Consider the following 14,805-nt stretch of genomic DNA (forward strand, 5'->3'; position numbering starts at 1 on the left):
ATATGCTACCTCTAAGAATCTTTGTGTAATTAGAATAACTAGATGATGAATGAGCCACAGACAAGGAAGACTTTTAGCAAGAAAGTGTATAATACCTTGGCAAAAGCGTCTCTTCCATAGCTAGCTTCCTGCTCGTTGTGTCCCTTTTCAATGACCTCTCCACCCCCAGTAGCCACTGTGCGGTACAGAAGTGCTTTTCTGGTATTCTCAGGCTCTGTGGACGTCAGCTCAGAAATGTGCTTCACTGTATCTTCACCAACAATTATGACATGCTCACCATCACTCGTAAACTGAAGGTTACCCTGAAACAATAACATTGCAAGGCATTTAAACCAGTGGTTAATATATATATATATTAATTGTTGTATTTAACTACTACATTGGCCTTTCAAATTAGACTGCGACCAGGAATTTTAACAGCAGAAAAGTCTTCCAGAGCACTCAGTATGGGACTCACCAGGTGTAGGATGGTACTGAGGATCTTGTAGATGGAGTTGATCTCTTCGGTAGTGAAGCCTATCACTTTCAGTGCTGCCATCACAGCTTTGTGACATAAGGAGTCATTATTAGATGCCTGTGAACATGATTTGGAATGACAGGGCGACAGGAAAAAAAGGAAAGCTGAGAAACACTGTATATTTTGAAATATTAGTATTCGCTGTACGCTTTATAAACTCTATCGGAGAGCAGAATGCTATCCATTCAGTCTGTGAAGAGGTTGTGTGTTCATAAACTGTAATATACTCGCAGGATAAGTACGTACAAGTGTAACTGCGGCTCCTTGACTGGTGTAGGCATATTCTGCTGGATCTCTCTGCAGATACAAAGACTTCAGCAGTTCATCAGATCCTCCCCGTAACACCTGCACAAACAGAGCATGTAAATGCTGATTTATCTTAAGTTTATTAAACATTCAATCCCAGTTCTTGCAGCATTTGGCACTGTTGAAGTAATATCATAATTTCATTCACCATAACCTGTACGGAAGATCTCACCTGATAAAATGAATGGAAATTTCTCTCTCCATCCTGCTGTTGGGCAACTCTAGACTGTAAATACAGCAAAGTATTTGTGTTATTTGCTTTTCTGTACTATACAGTAGGCCTATTAATAGGACTCACAATTCAACCTGATAAAAGAGGACAGCTCTTCAGTAAATGTCTGGATTTTTTTGTCTTTACCTTATTTTCCTAGTAAAAGTTGCACTCAGAGGAATGATTTCTCACCTCTTCTTTTATTCTGACTAATATTTTAATATATAAAAGTTTCTGCAGAGCAGCAATGGCTATTTATTGCCATATATTATATATGTGTGTGTGTGTGTGTTTGCGTGTGTGTGTGTGTATGTGTGTGTGTGTGTGTGTGTATGTGTGTGTGTGTGTGTGTGTGTGTGTGTGACCTTGGACCACAAAACCAGTCTTAAGTGTAGATTTTTCGAAATTGAGATAAAACATCATCTGGGAGATGTATAAATAAGCTTTCCATTGATGTGTTGTTTATTCGGATCTGACAATATTGGGCCAAGATATAACTGAGAAAATCAGTTTTAAAGTTTTCCAAATGAATTCTTAGCAATGCATATTACTAATAAAAAATTATGGAACATGATTTATTTAATATCCTAACGATTTTTGGCATAAAAGAAAAATAGAAAATTTTGACCCACACAATGGTTTTTGGGCTATTGTAACTTTGTACAGGGTCACACACACACACACACACACATGTCTGGTCAGCTATCCTCTCCATAGGCGTAATGGTTTTTATACTGTGCAGACCGTATTTTCTATCGCCCTACACCAACCCTACCCCTAACCCTAACCCTCACAGGAAACTTTCTGCATTTTTAGATTTTCAAGAAATTACATTCTGTGTAATTTATTAGCTTGTTTACCCATGGGGACCTCAATTTAGGTCCCCACGGGTCCCCATAAGTCCCCATGAGTCTGTGTGTATTCAGGTTTAAGTCCCCACCAGAATAGAAAAACAAGTACACACACACACACACACACACATATATATAAGCAATTCAAAAGTCGAGCATTCTATGTTTCATTCCAAAATTTATGCTTTAGCGCTAAAATTCTGAGAAAGGTATCAAAGACCATGATACAATATTTCTAGTCTTGAGAACATTCCATATTGGACAGGAAAAATATCTTCGAATTGTCATTGAACAATATTACAAGACTTATAAATAACAGGTATTTCACAAAATAAAAATGGTTTATATGGTTTGCGCCGAACAGTTTGAACAAACCAAGCAAAACAATAACCTGTACATGAAAACAAAGCCCTGCACACTCAGTAAAAACAGCATAATATTAGCAAAACCGAGCCGAAAAAATATGGGCTAACAGATATTTTTTTTTTCATCAAATTGCGATCACTACATTCAAATTGAACTACTATTATTTTCCGTGCTAATATCACGTTTTATATTCATGTCATGTTCCTGCCACAAGTTTTAATGAGTACTGATACAGCACTGAAGAGCTCACCTTCTCCAGCAGGTAGTTGTTGATGTGTCCTCCTGTGGGGTCTCCGTTGAAGTTGAAATTGATATCCATGTATTTTCCGAAGCGGCTGGAGTTATCATTCCGGTTGGTCTTAGCATTCCCAAAGGCCTCTAACACACAGTTGGATTTCAGAAGCACGTTCTTCACACTGTGGTAGGACGCAAATACAGCAATAGGCAATAAATAATGTATAAACAAACGTGTTTCGTCAGCTTACACGTAAAAAACAAACTCAATATCATACTGCCATCTCTAGAAGTTAAATGTTCAGCCTTCTTCCCCAAGTTTATGTTAAACAGTCTGTTAAACATGAACATTTGCCATTTTCTTTTCAAATAGTCATACAAATCTGTTTAACTATATTATTGTAAATAATACTGTAATACTGTAATAAAAGCAATAAAATGCTTTTAGTGATTAGCAATGATTAATCACATCCAAAAATAAAAGTTACTGTGTACGTAATATAGCCTATTTCGTTGCCTTGTACCCACATGTGCAATGACAATAAAGTTGAATCTAATCAAATCGAATCTAATCTGATCTAATCTAATCTAATCTATGTGTATACTGTGTATATTTACTATGTATATATAAATACACACATACGCATGTTTGTATATAAGAAAATAACGTATCTTTATATATTAAGTAATTCTATATATGAGTATAAATATATACATGTAAAGATTTTTTATATATATACTATATGTGTGTGTCATTATACATAATAAATAGACACAGTACAGACACATATAGCGAGTAAAATAAGCATTGAATGCATCACCATTTTTCTCAGTAAATATATTTCTATAGGTGATGTTGGCATGAAGCTTTCACCTGATGTCAGTAACAACCCAAGTAATCATCCATACAAAGACAACTAAACAAATAAGTTCAGAAATTAGAATAATCATAATATTTTATTTCACCCGCTGTATATTATAGAAACAAAAACTTTTATTTTGGATGTGATTAATCGGGATTAATCATTGGCCAGCACCAAATGAACTACAAAAGAAAATAAATATCCCTAGAAAGTCCAGAGCTGTCAGTATCCCCAGAAAACTAACCTCTCGACCTCTGCCCTCTGGCTGGGGTTAGTGATTGCTGCAATGTACTGCATAATGTACTTGCTTGCCTCAGTCTTTCCTGCCCCACTCTCACCTGAAACACAAGGAGATTTGTTTAGTCCATACAGTAATGTCTTTGTTTATCAGTTTTATCCTTCCCAAATTAAACGCACAGTGGACAAACTCTCTTCACGGTTCATCACAGAGTAATTCTGCTGCTCCAAACAGTTTTACAGATGCGCTGAAGTCAGCAAGGAAGAGGTATGAAATATGAAAGCAAAATAAGATTTTATATGCTCAGCTTTTATATAAACAGTCTTGCCCAAAAATATTGGCACCCTTGGTAAATATGATCAAATAAGGTTGTGAAAATTCATCTGTGTTGTTAATCCTTTTGATCATTTATTTAAAAAATTCACAAAAATGTATCATTTCATTGGATAATAAGAATTTTAAATGGGGGGAAATATCATTATGAAATAAATGTTTTTCTCTAATACTCGTTGGACACAATTATTGGCACCCTTTTATTCAATAATTTTTGAAACCTCCATTTGCCAGTTTAACAGCTCTTAATTTTCTCTTATAATGCCTGGTGAGGTTAGAGAACACCTCACAAGAGATCAGAGACCATTCCTCATCCAGAATCACTCCAGACCCTTCAGATTCCCAGGTGCTTCTTCTCTTCAGTTCACTCATGTCATTTTTCGTAGGGTTCAGGTCAGAGGACTGGAATCGCTTTAGCAGAAGCTTGGTTTTGAGCTCAGTGACCCATTTCTGTGTTGTTTTTTGAGGTTTGTGTTTGGATTATTGTACAGTTGGAAAATCCAAACATGGTCAATTATAAGATTTTTAACAGAGTCAGTCACTTACTGATTTTTTATCTGTTGGTACTTAATAGAATCCATGATGCCATGTGTCTAAACAAGATGTCACCTCCAGCAGAAATATAGGCCCACAACATCAAAAATACAGCTGTATATTTCATTGTACACATGGGGTACTTTTTCTCTCTGTGTTCACCAAACCCATCTTGAGTGTTTACTGCTAAAAAGCTCATTTTTTAGTTTCATCTGATCAAAGAAGCCAGTCCCATTTAAAATTCCAATCATGGCTGATAACTGAATATGCTTTAGTTTGTTTTTGAATAAGCTATGATATTTTTTCTTGTAACCCTCCCAAACAACACCATTTTTTATTTTTTTAAGTTTTCTGAACCCGAGACTCAACTATTTTCTGCAATTCTCCAGCTGTGACCCTTGGAGAGTCTTTAGCCACTCAAACTCTCCTTCTCACCACACATTAGGATGATATAGACACACGTCCTCTTCCAGGCAGTTTTCTAACATTTTCTGTTGATTGGAAATTCTTAATTATTGCCCAGATGGTGGAAATGGGAATGTTTACCGCTCTAGCTCTTTTCTTAAAGCCACTTCACCAATTTGTGAAGTCCCAATGTCTTTTGCTCCACCTCAGAAATATATTCTTTGGTTTTTCTCAGTGTGATGGATGATTAGGGGAATTTGGGCTTTGTTTTCGCTCTTCTTTATATTTCTGTGAAACAGGAAGGCAGAGCTGGATGATTTCATGTTTATAATCACGCTAGAGTGCTCAGAATTGTGAATATGAATAGGAATATACTTCAAAGACATTTACAATTTCAAGGGGTGCCAATAATTGTGTCCAAAGAGTATTTGAGAAAAACATTCATTTCATAATGATATTTGCCCGCCGTTTAAAATTCTTATTATCCAATGAAAGGAGAACATTTTGTGGATTTTTTAAAATCAAAAATCAAAAGTATTAACAATGCAGATGAATTTACACAGCCTTATTTGATCATATTTACCAAGGCTGCCAATATTTTTGGGCACAACTGTAGGTCTTGGATTGATTATATAGGTTTTGGCTTGATTTCGATTGAATTCAATTTCATTTTTTGAATTCAAAATTCATTTTTTTAGTTTGAAGTATACCCGTCCCTTTTATTAATATATTTTAAGATGAACACTTACTGGACTGAAGCAGCTTAGATTTACTTTACTGCCCATACTTAAACATTTAAAAAATCATGCTAAATCATGTATCAACTATAATCCATCAGGCTTTTGAGGATCTCTCAATCACCATTTTATTCCATTGCTTAATATATGTTGCCCTCCATAATAAAAAAAAATACAGAGTTAAACTAACTAAATTCATTTACATATACAAAAATACCATGCAGTTCTACTTTTAGTGTATCTAACTGGTATATTTAAAGTCAGCTAAATTAGAACTAAATTTGTACTTAAGGCCCTTTTATTTTGCAGAAGTGATGCTGAGGTCTAACAAAATATATACCAACTTTTATTTTATTGTGCTAAAACGAAACTATTGCAAGTATACCTCCAGTACCCTTTAAATATCTTGCATTTAAAGACCAACATTATTCAAAGATCATACAATGCTCATCAAAAGTGACAATAAAACACATTTAAGGTTTAATATTAAGAAATTGTGCACATTGTGCACAAGTAGTACTCCAATAAAAGTATAATTATAATTTTTATATCAGTCGTGAGCGATATGGCAATAAATATGTAACCAGATCTGCATATCCCAAACTGCATATTTTTGCTCAGTCTGCGTCTCTAAATAAAAGTGTTTTTACTCCTTGGGTATGTGAATTATATAAAAGATATGATAAAAAAATATGATACTCAACATAAACCTTTAAAAAATATTTTGTCTAAAAAAGTTTAGTAGATTTTTCTGAACATCATTTGATATGTCTAGGGTGAAATAATATATGTTTTCATTGTGCATTTGTGCATTTTTAATTTTGGTTGTCAAAATGGATTATTGTGTTGTTGATCATTGTAAGATTGTTGTTGTTTTATTCAGCTGTGACTGTGTGTTTAGTAGCTGATGTACCTGAAATGACGATGCATGTGTCTTTGGCTCGTCTCTTCATGGCTTTATAAGCGGCATCTGCGACAGCAAACAAGTGAGGTGGATTCTCATAGAGTTCCCTTCCCCTGTAGTTCTCAATGACCTCCTTCCCATAGATATCCAAATGTTTGTACGGATTGACTGACACCACTACTTCTCCAATGAAAGTGTAGATACGGCCTTTCTCAAACCTGAAAACAACAAACAATACTGTGAACGATATGCATGTCAAGCTGGACAGCAGAAACATCTATAACAAGACTCATTGTTTTCATCATAGTGCTGGTTCCTTTTGAAATCGAGAGACACAAAGAACAACTGATGGATGCACTGACTGAGTATTACTCCAAAGTGAGATGGGATCAGAGGTTTAAGATGAAGTAACAGATAGGAATTCATCCTGAATTTATTCAACACTAATATTATAAAACATGATGAACTAAATTTGAATCTATCAGATATCTTAATACAATTGGAGATTCATTTAAATTTAAAGAAGTGTTATAACTTGATGTTAATCTAGGTATTATGTGCTGCAGTACATTATGTCTCTCAGTGTCACACGGCTGTATTCAGCAGGAAGTGATACGGGGCTGGGAAGTGAGAACAGGAAGTGTAATAGGCCTCAAGATGACTCACTTTCTATATTTCAATCAGCTTAAAATATAGTGTAATCTTAGTTAAACAAACATATCCACTAACATGCTATCTCTTTCTTCCATACATCTAAAATACAAAGTTACAATGCATTAGTCATTGTAGATGATGAAGTCTTTATACTCTTTCAAAACAAGCACTTTCATGTTAATGTCGACAGACACTTCAATAATAAGACAGTAGCGGTAATATTTAAGGGTTCAGTTTGTAGGACTTCTGACTTCACCAAAACATGAACTCTGGTGTTTCGATGTTTGAATGTGTGGTACAGTCACATGAGGCCTGGTCATACCTCAGCTGATAAAACAAACAGGATGGACAGGAACTGAGCTTATTTTTAAGGAGGTTTAAGAGGCATAAGAATCTTTGACGGACAAAACAAGTGTGCAGTGAAACATCGAACACTCTTTAACATCAGAGTCATAAAGAGTCTTGCGAAAAGGTCATCTGATTTTAACCAATGACGTCACAGATGTGGGACTTGAGTGCAAATGCTGAATGTTAAATGAAAGGAGAACTGTGTGATTTCATCATTAGAAGATCCTACTGGCTGGCTATGATCCGCTGTCGTAAGACATGATAAGATGTCATTTTTGGCCTCTTAAGCTGTCGATGTCAGCCACTTAAATTAATATTTCAGTTATGAGCGGGAAAGTCAAAGGCGAAATGACACATTCTTTCCCCTCTGCTTTTATCTTCTTAAAATGCATCATTTTCTCGTCACAGCATTGTCTACCAAGAAGGGAGTGGTCAAAAAGGCCCAAAAAAACATAAACCAAGAATGAAATACCCACTTTGAAAGTGAAACAGATTTCAGAAGCAAGTTCCACAAATAAAAATTATTTTTTATCAAAGCACTGAGTAATATTGAGCACTGTCGTCTTGTCAGGTTCTTTATAACACACAATGTCCATTGAATCTCCTTACCCAAGATCATTTCAGTGTAAATGTTACCTTAACTTCAAGTTCTCCATAAACTGCTCCATGGTCACCTCGTCTAGAAGCACAAAGTCTGACTTTCCGAACTCCAAGCCCTCCAGCTCCGCCATCCCTGCAGGAGTCTATATGAAGGCCAAATGGATGGAAAGAAAAGTGGAAGGTGACGAGAAAGACACAGAGACCCAGCACAGACTGCCGTCCCCTCGAAGCCGGTAGAGGAGACGAATGTAGAGGGGGTGTGGCCTACATCTTGGTTTTTCATGATCTGAGGCTGTGCTGAGTGAAGTCAGTGTTGACTGCGGTCTGCAGGCCCAGCATGTCATCCTGTTCTAGAGAACATGTGCGTATTTCTGTACGCATGTGGTAGAAGGAACTATCTTTAAACACAAGAGTATTTCTCATGCTGCTGAGCTACCACAGGCCCTGAAAGCAGCCACAACGAAACCTTAACTAAACCTCTGTCCTGCTAACGAAACCGTTTTTTGCTCAGTCCTTTGCCTTTCGTAACCTTCCATGTGTTTGTTGTGTCATTTGACTTGAAACCAGTTTGGCGTTTATACACATGCAATAAGTCATGTATATTCAATACAATAAGTTATAAGTGATCATTATCTTACAAGAGGATGAATGGCATTTCCGAAAGCCCACCATCTTTATCTGGTCCTGCAATCACATGAGAGTTTGGATCATAGACAGCTGTCAAGAGCTAGATCTCCCACATAGTCCGAGTTTTGCTGCCCACACACACTAATCTAGGATCTGTTCCATTCTTGACAAACCTACGCACAACCATAAACAACAGGACCAAACAAGGTACAAACCGACAGGAAAGAGCGCACAGCATGCCATTTATGGAGAAATAAAAAAGATGCTGGGAGCAAAACCAATGTGCTGTGATACCAATCAGCAGGGAAAGTCGTGGCCTAGTGGTTAGAGAGTTTGACTCCTGACCCTAGGGTTGTGGGTTCAAATCTCGGGCTGGCAATACCAGGAATGAGGTGCCCCTTGAACAAGGCACTTAACCCCCAACTGCTCCCCAGGCATCGCAGCATAAATGATGCCCACTGCTCCGGGTGTGTGTTCACTGTGTGTGTGTGTGTGTGTGCACTTTGGATGGGTTAAATGCAGAGCACAAATTCTGAGTATTGGTCAGCATACTTGGCTGAAGGTCATGTCACGTCAGTGATACTATCACTGAACATCTTCATTTGGATGGTTCCATAGTATTTAACTGATACCAGTTAAACCATCCAAAATAAAATGTTGTTTCTTCTTAATCAGTATTACAAATTGTGTTTTATTAAATACAGTACATGTACACATTATGTACATACAAAATGGTAGTAAATAACTGGCAACCAAAATTTAAATGGATTCAAGTTTAAAAGGTAGGACATTTGAGAGCTGAAAGTTCAGGTCCATGACAAAAATGTACTGCTCTAAATACAAAAGGCTATGTCATTGTGAATATTGACTTAAAGAGAAAGTTCACCCAAAAATGAAAATTCTGTCAATAAAAATTAAAAAGTTTTCAGAATTAGTAACACCTTATTCAGTTTATTGTAAGGAATGTTTATTGGATTACAATAGTTTGAGAACAATGGAAATCTGAGAATGAGCCACTATCAAGTCCCTATACACAGTATTTAATGTATAACTATTACACATTTCATGGATCATTTCATATAGATTAACATTAGTCATCTGTCGATGAAGGAAATGACATTTGATGACATTACAGTAATGCCTAAAATATCTGAAATGTCTAAAAAGAACCAAACAATACTGTGTTAAGACAACCAGTTAATCATGTGACCACTGGTGAAATTCTTAAATAGCAGACCAAAATTTGTGGCGATTTTTTTTTTTTTTAAACTGAATCTGATAGAAATACTCGATAAATTCACACATTCTCTATTCATACAATATTAATTAAAAATCAGTGCTTTATAAATTCTAAGGAAAATTTATTTGTAAATATATTTCTCATATTTTAATGGTTTCAGCACAAGAGCTCGTTTCTTTTTTCTTTTCTTTTTTTCTGACAGGGAGGCGCTCAGTCCATAATTCAACCACAGGGCCTGCCTCACATCCTGTAGAGTGCAGAAAAAGACACTTCCTCATTGAGTCACCATGGTAATGAACTCTAGACAAAAAATAACTGAATACAATGCAAGTACTGCAATGATATTAGACAGGAGACACCGGAAATTAAATTTATTTGCTCCATCACATGTGAGACAATAATTTCAAAAATAATCACACTGATTGCTGCAAGATTGAGTAACATTTTATATTCCAGGTTAAACCCAACTGACAGTATTTGTGGCATAATTTTGACTACAACAACAACAAAAAAGGAGGGTTTAGAAGCAGAAATGTAAAGCCGATAATTTTATGAATGCACTGAAATTATTTGTGTTGTTTCAATATTTTTTTACAGTTGAGTTAGGCGTTTTAAAACACAGAAATAAGTGGAAATTAATTTCCATGGGAGTCAATCAATCACTTTTACATTTTCTTTTTGTAGTCAAACCATACATTTCTCATGAATATACAGTATATGTTTCTAAGCAAACTGAACTATCAGCATAGAGCAGCATTCTCTTAAGTGTCTGACTATCAACATTCTAAAAAGTCTCAAAGGGTTCTTATATGAGGAAATCGTGTTTTAACCTGTTAAATGTCACCCCGTCCCGTATACGGGACACCTACGTTGACTATACTATATTACAATCAAATCTAATCTAATCTTGACAAACTATATATCGTTGGAAAGGTCTAAGACTCCCAAATATATATTTTACCAATATTTTTTGTTAAAAATTATGTAGGAAAAGTAATAGATGAATTTATGACAAGAGTGCACCCTCAGAAATCTACATTACAAAAGGAGCTTTGACCTTTGTTTAAAAAAAAAAGACTTCCTCGTTGCCTTTTTCTCTATCACTTTTTAGAAATCATCAGATTTAGGTTTGTATCATGCACATTCATGTCTATCTTCAAAAACGTGAGTGACAGTTAACAGGTTAATGTTGTTTTAACAATTTTTACTTTTGTTTTTGAAATTGATATTTATTTTAGGTGTAAGGGCAGCCATTATTTTAGGAATGGACCCTTTTTTAGATATTTGAACTTCATGAGGGGGTGTCAAATCCTGCTTATTGTACACTGATGGTTCTTGGTTTACTCTGCTCTCATTTCTGTGTTGTAACCGAGAGACACTGTGTGACCTGCCACGGTGTGCAGAGGATTTAGAGGACTCGCGACCTCTTTCCTTTTGCACTTCTGCTTGTAACTGAGAGTCAGTCCAAGACTGTGAGGCAGGGGATCTACTAACAGAAGTGGTGTACACAGCATCAGGAAGTCCTCCCAAGTCTGGGTTCTCCTCTCTATGCATTATTTTTTGCCTTGGCAAAGAGCTGCTGCGTCGCATAGAGTCCCCTGCGAAGTGTCTTGGCAAAACAATGTTAACCTCCCGTCCAAGAAGCCTTTCCTTCGCATCATAACTCTCTTTAGAGGAACCCACCACTTTGAGAATGTCATTTTCCTCCTTAATTAAAACATTGTAGATCTTTTGGAATGAGTGAGCATTCTCAGTAATGTGTGTCCTTCGACTGCTGATGAGTTCATGCAGGTCTATTTCTTGTGTGCGTAAAGATGAGCTGGTGTTCTGCATGAATTCGCGCAATTCTTTACCTGCATCTTCACAGGATCCTCCTGAAAGTTTAACCATAACAACTCCTGAATCGTCTACATGGCTGACGTGAGTTTGATGATCAGATTCTATCTTTTCAATAAAATCTTTCTTAAAGTGCATTACATATTTGAACGCGAGTGGATCCACAGGGAAGGTATCCTCAGTTTTCCTGTGAGACGAGGGATTCCGCTGCTGAGCGGTTACGCTGGAGTCCTCATAGCTCCTGATGGGACTGCTGAATGAATACTCTGTGCTTGAACTAAACTCCAGTGAAGAGGCAGCCTGCATGAGTGCCTGTCTGCTTGGGGAGTCTGGGGATCTTGAGTTTATTCCAGAATCTGGGTTTCTACCATTTCTGTGAATGTATCTCAATGTGGAATGAGATCTAGATTGATAGTCACTGGAGACAGAGTCAGACGAGAAGCCATTAGTGCATTGTGAAGGTGTGCTTCTTTGCGATTGGTTTTCTTGAGCCAGGAGATGCATGAGTTTGGGATGGATGCGTTTTAGGTTAAGAAAGGTTCCCCGCAAATGCAGCTGTCCTGAACTGGTCTCTGAGACATCAAAGCTATGAAGAAGACTTCGGATCGTTTTCTGATTGTAGAACATGCTCACATCAAGGAATGCTTCAGCTGGCATGTCAAACTGAGAAAACAATATGAACATAATAAGCATGTTAAGGAAATACCTTTGTCACCATTCACTTTTTGGCTGTTATTTATTCAGTTTGTGCAGTGCTGGTCCTCCTTATATGCAAAGTATATCTCAATATTTAAATAGCGCATCACTATACAATGTAAACATGATGGTAGTATGCAGACTAAACGTTAGGGAAATCCTAGACATTTCTTTTTTAATACTTAATCATTTATATGCATTTAACTGTTTCAGATTCGGACATCATGCATTGCATGAGGCAGTTAATGACATGCATATTATTAACATATGGCTAAGACTTCAAAATGAAGTTATCTGTCCGGAGCAGAAAAAGAACCAAAACAATGCATGCATATTTGTTTTAGATTTTTATTCTTATTTTATTAATTTTAGTCTTATTTGAATCTTGACGAACCATGCAATAAGTAATTGAAATTCAAAAGCGCATTAGTGCATTAATCCTATCAGTGCATTAAAAAAACAATGCTCATCAGTCTAAAATGTCAATATGTTTTTCAATATTAGATGTATTTTGATATTTGAACATAAAGCTTTCTTGAGTAAACTATATTTATAATTGGAAAATCATTTCAGCTGTGTGTTATAGTTTTTCTGACTGCTAGATGGTGCCAGAGCATTACTTTCAGAAAGCATTAATTATGCTGCAAATTAAAATTTGGATTTGTCTCTGGGGCCCTGGAAAGATAAATATTCAAATTCAAAAACAAGATAATAGGAGAATAACATTCACCAATATAATGTCTTACCTTAGGCTGATGTACCTTTTTAACATCCAGTGGGTAAAACTGACTATCCAGGTCCAAAACATGATTATGGTCCAAGACTCGGGGTACTAATATATTGAATTAAAAAAAGAAAAAGAAATGTTGGTCATGAAATATGATGCTAAACTTAAATATATGTATAAGAACAGGACATCAATGCAAGTATCATACCTTCTGATTCAAAAACAACATAAGCCTGGCCTTTGTTGGAGGTGGGATATATCACTATTAAAACCTCTCCACCATTGTTGCTGGGCCTCAGAAAGTGCATGGTTAATTTGTCAATCATTTTATTATTGGGGTAGTCGTCTGGAAGTCCATTCACTTCAATAACCATTTCCTTCACGTCCATCTCAACACTAAATCAATAAATAGTGGGGGGAAGTTACAAATAATAAATTAGCCTATTACAACACAAAATGAAGCAACATGACTATTTCTAGAGCCTGTTTGTCTGTCAAACAACGTTATTATTACTTAAGCTCACATAAATATGTCACAAGATAAAATATTTGGAATGAGACAACTGTCTACACCTAGAGGACTAAGAAAAATAATGTTGCAGAGGGACTTGTTAAAATGCTATGCCTGAATATGAAATCCATACCTCCTCCTTTTCATATCAAGTCAAAAACAAGGAAACAAACAATTATTAAACAAGAATTAAAATATATCCAAATAAGTTACATGTCAAATAATAATCATCATCATCATCAATACATTTGCACAGAAATTAATAATAAAAAAAACAACACACAAACACAAATTAATTTCAGGTCATTCGTTCAATTACTTTATTTAATTTAATATATCACGATTTTGAGTTCTTCTATATTGGAAGTAAACAAGCCAGAACCAACAAAACTGCAGTCTAACTGCACCGGAGAGAGAGTAGACGTATCGGTTAAGCGTTATTTGTTTCGCAAATTGAACGGAAACACAGTTTCTGATAACTAAAACAGAGAGTTGCTGGATATCTTTGTAGCTTCATGAGTGGAGCTCTGAACACGGAAAACGTGCATTACAACTGGCCTCCCAGCATACCGTAAGGAACCGGAAATGCAGTGTAATTTGAACATAAATGTACAACAATTAAGGTATTTACACTATGAACACTCACCTGTTCATGATTGTGGATAAGATACTGCAGCAAAGATTCGACCATTCTTTGTTCTTATGTGAAAGTGAAACTGCGCAGTGCTCACGTTTCCACGGAAACAAGGGGGCGTGTCCACTTGAACTTGAAAAATAAGAGTATCTCTCTTAAAGGCACAATAGTTTTTTATTTTATTTATTTATTTTAAGAAAATATCCAAAAACCACTAGAACAGTGTTTTATATTTGGCTGACTTGTGTACTTACATTTTCCCAAATTTTTCGAAGAATGTTTAAATCCTTACACAGTTTTAACTTGAACTTGCCACAGGAGCTGCTGAAACAGTTCTACTCAGCCTTCATTGAGCCTGTCCTCTGTACTTCAATAACTGTCTGGTTTGGTTCAGCAACAAAAACAGACATCAGAAGACTACAGAGAACTATTC

General features: G+C 36.1%; 2 protein-coding genes across 2 annotated transcripts in view; both read right to left on the minus strand.

Annotated features, from left to right (window-relative positions):
* myo1g (myosin IG) overlaps positions 1-8,364 on the minus strand; it is a 53,238-nt gene extending 44,874 nt beyond the window's left edge. Inside the window, exons 1-8 of the mRNA XM_026288528.1 lie at positions 8,138-8,364; positions 6,509-6,717; positions 3,593-3,686; positions 2,502-2,667; positions 996-1,049; positions 764-862; positions 458-574; positions 96-302 (exon numbers count right to left, since the gene is read on the minus strand). Of these exons, the coding sequence (XP_026144313.1) occupies positions 96-302; positions 458-574; positions 764-862; positions 996-1,049; positions 2,502-2,667; positions 3,593-3,686; positions 6,509-6,717; positions 8,138-8,232 (1,041 nt within the window). The 5' untranslated portion in view covers positions 8,233-8,364. The remainder of the gene's footprint in view (positions 1-95; positions 303-457; positions 575-763; positions 863-995; positions 1,050-2,501; positions 2,668-3,592; positions 3,687-6,508; positions 6,718-8,137) is intronic.
* A 2,723-nt stretch (positions 8,365-11,087) lies between these two features.
* rbm43 (RNA binding motif protein 43) lies at positions 11,088-14,493 on the minus strand. The gene is made up of 4 exons (XM_026288529.1): positions 14,385-14,493; positions 13,436-13,623; positions 13,247-13,332; positions 11,088-12,467 (listed from the first exon to the last, which is right to left on the minus strand). Exons 1-4 carry the CDS (start codon positions 14,390-14,392, stop codon positions 11,163-11,165), a joined length of 1,587 nt encoding a protein of 528 aa, XP_026144314.1. The 5' UTR covers positions 14,393-14,493; the 3' UTR covers positions 11,088-11,162.
* Between the last annotated feature and the right edge of the window lie 312 nt (positions 14,494-14,805).

Source organism: Carassius auratus, chromosome 19 (genome assembly GCF_003368295.1).
Source record: "Carassius auratus strain Wakin chromosome 19, ASM336829v1, whole genome shotgun sequence".
NCBI lineage: Eukaryota > Metazoa > Chordata > Actinopteri > Cypriniformes > Cyprinidae > Carassius > Carassius auratus.